The sequence below is a fragment of the Temnothorax curvispinosus genome, unplaced genomic scaffold (genome assembly GCF_003070985.1).
Source record: "Temnothorax curvispinosus isolate PA1 unplaced genomic scaffold, ASM307098v1 QBEX01009828.1, whole genome shotgun sequence".
Classification (NCBI taxonomy): Eukaryota; Metazoa; Arthropoda; class Insecta; order Hymenoptera; family Formicidae; genus Temnothorax; species Temnothorax curvispinosus.
The window spans coordinates 457,604-465,689 of record NW_020219608.1 but is presented as its reverse complement, the minus strand read 5'-3'; the positions used below and the strand labels follow the sequence as shown (position 1 = coordinate 465,689).

General features: G+C 31.1%; 1 protein-coding gene across 6 annotated transcripts in view; it reads left to right on the top strand.

Moving 5' to 3' along the window:
• LOC112459453 (octopamine receptor beta-1R-like) overlaps window positions 1-5,882 on the top strand; it is a 59,329-nt gene extending 53,447 nt beyond the window's left edge. For all 6 annotated transcript variants that reach the window (XM_025023557.1, XM_025023555.1, XM_025023554.1 and 3 more), the window contains exon 5: window positions 5,310-5,882. In XM_025023557.1, the coding sequence (XP_024879325.1) occupies window positions 5,310-5,616 (307 nt within the window). In that variant the 3' untranslated portion in view covers window positions 5,617-5,882. The remainder of the gene's footprint in view (window positions 1-5,309) is intronic.
• Window positions 5,883-8,086: the final 2,204 nt, after the last annotated feature.

The following is an 8,086-nucleotide window of genomic DNA, read 5'->3' as shown; positions in this document are numbered from 1 at the left end:
ATAGCGAGAGAGAGAGAGAGAGAGAGAGAGAGATATCATGATTTATCGTACAGTATTTTACAGTATTTTACATTTTGTAACAGTTTTCAACAAAACTTTTCACTCTTCCTGTCTGTGTAACTCAAATTAAAATTCTATTATATACCTATATATCGATTTCTATACGAAACTTAATTTTTCTGAACTTCATACATCAAATGCTTGCAACTCAAAAGCAATTTTACGATATTATTTTTTAAATAAAAGATAAAATGAGTTTAAGATTAGCAAAAAATTGCAGTTTAAAGGAAGTGCGCTTAGTAAAGGACGCTCTATATATTACAAAGAGTTTGACATCAAATAAGTTATATGTTATATAATATAATAATTTCCGATAGTATTATATAGCATATATAACTCCTGAATTATATACTTGAAGTCTCTCTTTATAATACACATATATACATAGTACTTTCGTAACATATATATAAGCTACATATAGTGGCCAAAAGTTCCTGGCAAGGATACGCATCAATCGAGGTCAATCTCGAGGAATCGTCCATTTGACGATTATTATTGAACGATATCCGAACGAAAGTGGAAGGCCGAGGAATATTACGCCGTGTCGCCCCAAAATTCCTGAGGGTGCAGTAACGCGGAAAGGAGGTGAGAGTCGGTTGGTCGGGTATATAGCGAGCCGCGATCGATAGAGAAAAGTAGTGTATGCCGCCGCGATCTCCGGAGATTTGCAACGGAGAGAGTTTGAGGGTTGTGTGCAGCCACCTCGAAGCGGAGAAAGGGTGGTTCCGGTGTGTGTCAAGTGCCTCTCCTCGAGATATAACGCAGTTGCATGACGGACATATCACAATAGACTTAGTGACGACGACGAAAGATTAAAAGTCAACCATTTCTAAATTTAACTTCTTAGTACAGGACTTTTTCAATAAAAAGCCAGACTTTATTATTAATGAAGGGAATTGCGCAAACTATGCGTGTATATTCGAAGCAAAAATGTTTTAAGTGAGAAATTGTATGTACATATATAAATATGTACGTATTTATATTTATCATAGAATTTATATTTATATATTTTTCTTATGTAAAATATAATATTAATTAATTTAATCTAATGCAAAAAATTTACACTTTAATATACATCTTTTTTATATTTAAATTTTATGTTATTTAATATTTAATATTGTAATGCGTGAAAAATATACATTTAAGACGGGAAATATGAATTTATATCTTTTCTGGTTGGTTATCCTTCTAGTTTTCAGAACTTTTATTATGAGCTTTTAGCACGATAAATATTCACCGCTCGTATATAATGAATATAGATGGTTACGTTGCTATTTTACAAGACACAATATATTGTGCAAAATTTCGAAAAAAATACAAACAGTTATATCTGTTGCAAACCAGTTATATTGATATCCGATAAAATCTATTAGAACATTGAATGAAAAATGGAATGTTTTTTCTATTTTTTTTCTTACTTTCTATTTTTCTCGTTTTACTAAATTGTTAATTAATATTTATAGAAATGTCTTATATAAAGAAATATATAGATATGTATAGAAATATATATAATGATCATTTATACAAAAATATTAATAATTTCAATTTAATTTCTAAATTGTATACAACATAAAAATTTGAAATGCAAGTGGTCGAGTTTTAGTCGAATTATGTTAATTTTTAATATTTTCTAATATCTAATGTTCAACTTATTAATATTTTCTAAATATTAATAAGTTAGATTATTCTAAATATTAAGAACTTAAATTATATATAAGAGGATAAAAAATTAACATAAAAAATTAAATAAATAGTATTTTATCGATTAATATAAATTAATATAAAAAATTAATAATTTTGTTGATTTTAAGCAAAATTATAAATAAAATAATATTTCTTAAGTCGAAAACTGAGATGGATTACATTAACGGTCTCCCCAAAATAGACGCACCAAAGTGTTTTTTCATGTAATCACTTAGTGGCTCCTCATTTCGTGAAAAATTTCCCACGGGCGTCAAGGAAGTTCAATAATTCGAAAGACAGCTGAGGGAAAGAAAAAGCGTAGTTGTTATATTTCACGATAATCCGAATCGATCCGAAAATCAGCTTACAAAAAGGAAAGCTAAATGCTTCCGTATATACTTGAGTTTAATCGATTTTCAGCCAGTTTCATATTTCGAGTCCTGTTGCACTTTCGCAATCTCTTTGATCTCTCAAGTGATCCACGTCAAAGTAAAGTGCGGTAATCCGCGATGTTTCATTTGAGGAAATTTTTCGTAATTGATATTTGTACCTACTTTTGCATTAAATTTATATAGTTCAAGCAATATATATTTATAGCAATATTTTTGTAGCATTTTACAACTCTTTTACAACCTTCTGTAATTTCGTACATTATGGATATTATAAAACGTAACATTTTCTATATTTTTTACACATTTCGCGCATTTCTTTATAAATATTTTCTTTGTTTTATATGATTAATATTTAACATTATTAATATTACTTCGCATAATTGCTATATCAATCCTCTGATGAAGAAAAGAGCCTGAACTAGGATACATAATCGCGGTAATATAACAGGTGGCATGATACCTTGGGACGTATGGAAAAGAAAACACGAGGAAGAAACGGGACAATTCAGAGCTTTCGATTATTTGCTCGTTATCAATTGTTATTACACCGTTGTTGGTAGTTCCACCAACTCTATCACTTCGTCGGAAAAACAATGGAATTGATTTCTCGTCGCGCGATTCCAATAGTATATCGCCGCTAAATTCACTATACGGCTATCAATTTTCCTATATATTCGAGAATCGGATCTCTGTTCCTATTATTCCGCCGAATAATACAAGCCAATACTCTGCTTTTCTCTCTCTCTCTCTCTCTCTCTCTCTCTCTCTCTCTCTCTCTCTCTCTCGCTCGCTCTCGCTCTCGCTCTCCTTCTTTGCCTAGCCTCATTACGGGGCAAATCCTTGACCCACTTTTCCATTCTTGCCCACCAAGCTTTTTCAATTCTTTTTGTCACCGTTTGACACGTCTTAGAGTGTTACTATTCGCCCTACGCGAATATTTTCTTGGACAAATTGAATCTGTCAACGTAACAGAGACACAAATAAATTTTGTAAAGATTACCTATATGTATACATATATAGGTACTTTAATCAATCTACAATATATAATACAATATATAATATAATTTATATATTATACATTCAGAAAAATTGATTTATAATTTTATTACATGTATTATCAATTTTTATTATTTAACAATAAATTTTGGAATGAAATATTCTCAACCGTTGTATATACGAGATAATGTATGTGATCATGTGCTATATTATTATTGACTATAATTTATCGATTTAATACAGAGACCATATTGCATGAAAAATCATCTTGAATAAATTAAGGTGCAGGCTATTGCATAAAAAGTAGGCAAAAGGAATCAAGTATCGATTTTGTGTAGCAATTATGTTGCGCCGGTCATCGTTAAAGAAAGAGAAACGCGGATAAAAGTTTTAAAGGAATTGAACGACACGACGGTCAATGAGGAACTATCTCGATGTAAAGAACTTTAGCCATTCACATGGGCAGAGAGAAAGAAAGTTGACCTTAACCGATAGACGTTCTATTCTTAGCTAGTAAAGCTAATACACTAATACGAGACACATAGTTTGATTTGTATCGATCAACGATGTAAATGCGCGTAAAAGAACAATGATGCCATATCGTTCTATGGGAGTAAAAAGTTACTCTTTCTAATTAATTTTTATAGCTTCTTTTATGCACAGTGTACTAAAAATTAAAGAATAGTTAAGCGTGGTATTTGTCTGAAATTTTATATAATTAATAACAAATAAAAATAGAAATAGTTATAAATAGCTCCATTGATATTGAAAATCATTTGTTTTAGAATATTTTTTTTTACAAGAAACCCGCTTATATATACATATAAAACAGACTCTACCTCTGATTGTATTAATCTACTCTCATTTTGTTTAGAAATAAAAATTTCAAGTAAAAACTTTAAACTTAAAAAAAATTCACAAATATATAAGTACAGTCTGCTTTCCAAAACTTATTTGGAATTTACTTAAATTTTCCATTTCCCCGAATAAAAAGAGATCTTATTCGGAAATAGAAAAGTTCTAAGTGGATTTCCAGTAGATTTAGAGCAGATTTTGAAGTAAAGACGGTTTATTTTTAGCTTCATAGAATCGCGGCATTTTAACATTGAGCGATTCAATGCAGTTATTTCTTGCCCTCTTTCAAATCGATAATAGGGAGGGGGAAGGGAGGGAGAAATCACATATAACAATGCGGTTCAAGAGAGATCGCGTCTAGGAGGAGAATCGTCCCCCTCTGGAAGCCTGTAAATCCATTCTTCTCTTGTCGATGGAAACAATTTCGACGTCAGGTGCATGTAGGTCACGTCGACAGAAAATGAGATACTTCGTTTCTTCCTTTCCGCCGCAATATACGGATCATTACTACGTACACGGATATACTAGATACGGATGTTCGCAACTAAACCTTATGCGTTGTTTAGAATTGAAAAATATGTCCTTTTTTTCTTTTTGCATTATTATAGTTTATTTAATATTTAATCATGTCACAAATGTCACAATCGATTGTATATATGTCAATACATAATCTGCAATTAAAAACTCGTTAAGAAAGATGGCGTAATATACTTAAGGAGTTATAGGACTCTGACAGAAGTAAAAATGAGGAAAAATTTGGGGAGTTGTAAAAAATTATGAATTAATAGGAGTATGAACTTTTCTTGTTATGTATGTCTACTTGTTATGTAGGTATGTTAACTACATTTAGCAATATATTTTAGTGTAAAATAATTAGATTTTATGATACACATTATAATTAATATCATTGTATCAAGGTCCTGTATATTAATAGAGAATGCTCTATTAATAGAGAATGCTTCTTAATAATAAATGCAACGTTATATGAATTCTCGGGAAAGTAGAAATTTTCATAAAACGTATATGTAGCAGTTATTACGTGATCTATTATGCAGTATAATTTATTATAGATTCGAATGTGATTAAAATTGTGATGTCATACAATCTTTTGTATCCTATTATGTTTTCACTAAACTAATTTATGTATTTATAAATCTTTCTTAATTTTTAAAAATTGTATACATTATAGCAGGTTTATTGCATAATGCATGCATTAATAAATTAAAGAGAATTCTCCGATTTAACGCGAAAAAAAAAAATTTCTGAGGAAAGCAATTTTGTCTTTCAATGCATTAACATTGCGAATGTCTCTGCTTGATACAGGTATATCATCACGGCTTTATGCGATTCGTGCGAGAGCGGCGCCGTGGTGGTAGCGGCGGTGTTCTGGGTGGGCTATTTCAACAGTGCCCTGAATCCGCTGATCTACGCGTACTTCAATCGCGAATTCCGCGCGGCCTTTCGGAAAACCCTCGAAAGCTGTTGCCGCGCGATTGGACCGGTGCGCGATCTGCGCCAGGTGCATCGCAAACAGGACCTCGTGCACAGCAACGCCTCATCCGAGCTGCACGTCAACAATCAGTTGCGCAATAGCGAGATGACCAACGTCCACCTCGAGGCGTGTATTTAAATGGATCATGCGATCCGGTGAAAGTAACAGCGGAGTCCTCGAAGCAACTTTTGAATTAAAAAAAAAAATGAGTAGGAACCGAAATGGCAGGTAGGACAGATAATTTTAAAAGTAAAAATCAAGCCGATCAAAAAATTCGTTTCTTCCTTTTCCTATAAAAAAATGTTTAATAATTAATTCAATTCTGTAATATATTCTTCCCTGTACAAAAAGGTTGAGAAAAAAAAGGAACTTAATTTTTGAAATATAAGAAAACGCATAGTTTGACAAAGTTTTATTTTTTTGAAAAAATAATATATTCTTTTTATGTTGATGAAACAAAAAAAAATGATCAAAATTTTTGATCAATTTAATATTATAGAAACGTTGATATTATATATATATTGTCTTATCGTATCTTTATATCTCATGGTCTTTTTTTATTATCTCTTCGAGATAAGGTCTGAAAGAGAAATTCAGGGATAAAATATAAAGAAGAATAAGAAAGCCAATATTTTAAAGAATTTATCATTGAAATTAAGACTGTTCAAAGAACACACAAAGAATTTATCACTAAAATTAAGATCGTTTCAAATTCGTCAAAAGAATTTCAAGTCGTCGTTAAAGCTAAGGTCATGAAGGTGTGCGACGTCATATATTTGCATCAAGTGTTCGCAAATATCAAATATTATTTGCGAGAGGAAAGGTCATAATCCCAAAGAGAGCGTGAATAGAGTATGTACGCCATACTCGTGCCTATTTCGTCCTGCGGCCGACCTATTTTAGGGACATATTCGCCGCTCGTCCCCAAGGGTCTATTTCTGTTCCGGCTACGTTCCATCAGGTCCGTAAATAAGGCTCCTGTCCGTCGGCAGATTGATGTTCCGATTCAGCAGTAATATTTTAGCGGTGGTCCGATAACGTCGAAATGAACTTTCGAACTAACATTTGATTCGTGCGCGAGCATCTAGTTTGCCGTAATTGGCATCATATACGTTTGTAACTAATTAAATTTGTCTGAAATTGAACAAATAATATGGTGAATACCAATAGAACATTTTAATGTTAATTACATATATATGTATAATATTAGCAAATTTGGATCCTTAAAGTGCTTGCGTATAAAAAATCATTTTCTTCATCCTGTTATTTTTGCCCCTTAATCATTTACATTTTTGGATAGCCAAAAATTACTGAAATTAATCAAAAATTACGTACGCTTCAAGGATTTTTTTTGAGGAGAGAAATTAACTCGCAACTGATAGAATAATCTGCAAGAAAGCATGAAAGGATTAATTAAAGAAACGGCTTGAGGTGTTTCTGTAGACCCGTGATTGAAGGAGAAGCGAAGGGAAAAATAAAGAGACCAAAGAAAAGGATTGGAAGATGGGAGATAAAGCCGTTCTACTCGTTTAGGGGATCACTTTGTACATGTTGTGCTGCGACAGCGCGTTTCGTTATAATCAAAGGGATTTATAATAATGAGCTTTTAGAGTTAATCGAGGTATCATTGTAAATTATACGAATCTACGTTTTAGGCTCGTGCAACTTCGTGTATAAATGTTAAAGCGTATCATCCCTCCCGCAAGACAAATCATTTTATCGGAATAAATAAATTTATGAGGGCATCTTATTAAAGAGAATCACTAAAATGCCAAAGATAAAAAAGCAGAAATATATATTATATATACACATATACACAGTATATATACTTATATGTACAGCAATAAGACGTAAGAATGTTGATGATGTTCCGTTATTCGTACATATATTATATATATTTATTATAATTTATTGTATATTGTTTATTATAACAAATGCAGAATGTAGCGAATATTCGATTCTAATTTGGATCGAATTAATTTTTAATCTTTGGAAATATATTTAAAAAGAATGGAGAAATGTGAGTTGTTTTTGTTGATATGTTATCGTTCTCACATCATCTAGGTATTTCTTTAGAAATCTTGTGGATAGTCTTAGAAAATAACAATGTCGTCGAAATTATATTGGATCGATTTATCTCAGAAAGGGCTTTTTGTTTGTCAAAAATCTTGTTTTCTTTTTTTAAAGGACACATCTATTTTAGAGAAACAGTATTTATTTCAAAAACATTATTTTACGCTGATTTTTTATGTTTAATAAGACTTGGCACATGAGAGCATTAGTAACAAATAAATTAACAATAAAGGAATATAATAGATTTAAATATTGTTTAATCTCATTGTATATATATTATTAATCAATTAATAAAATATTCTATAATATATTTTACTGAGATACTTTTATATCGAAGCATATGTTAATAAAATATGCGTAATATATTTTTGACATTTTTTTTTTAAATTAAAGTCCTCTCTCAGATCATTTCGGTCTATTATTAGATAGAAATATATATTTTTGGAAAAGATTGATAACGAAACGCAGTGATCACGAAACAATCGGTTTTACGAAGGTGTAACTGGTTTTTTAGTCTTTTTCTTTTTTTTTCTTT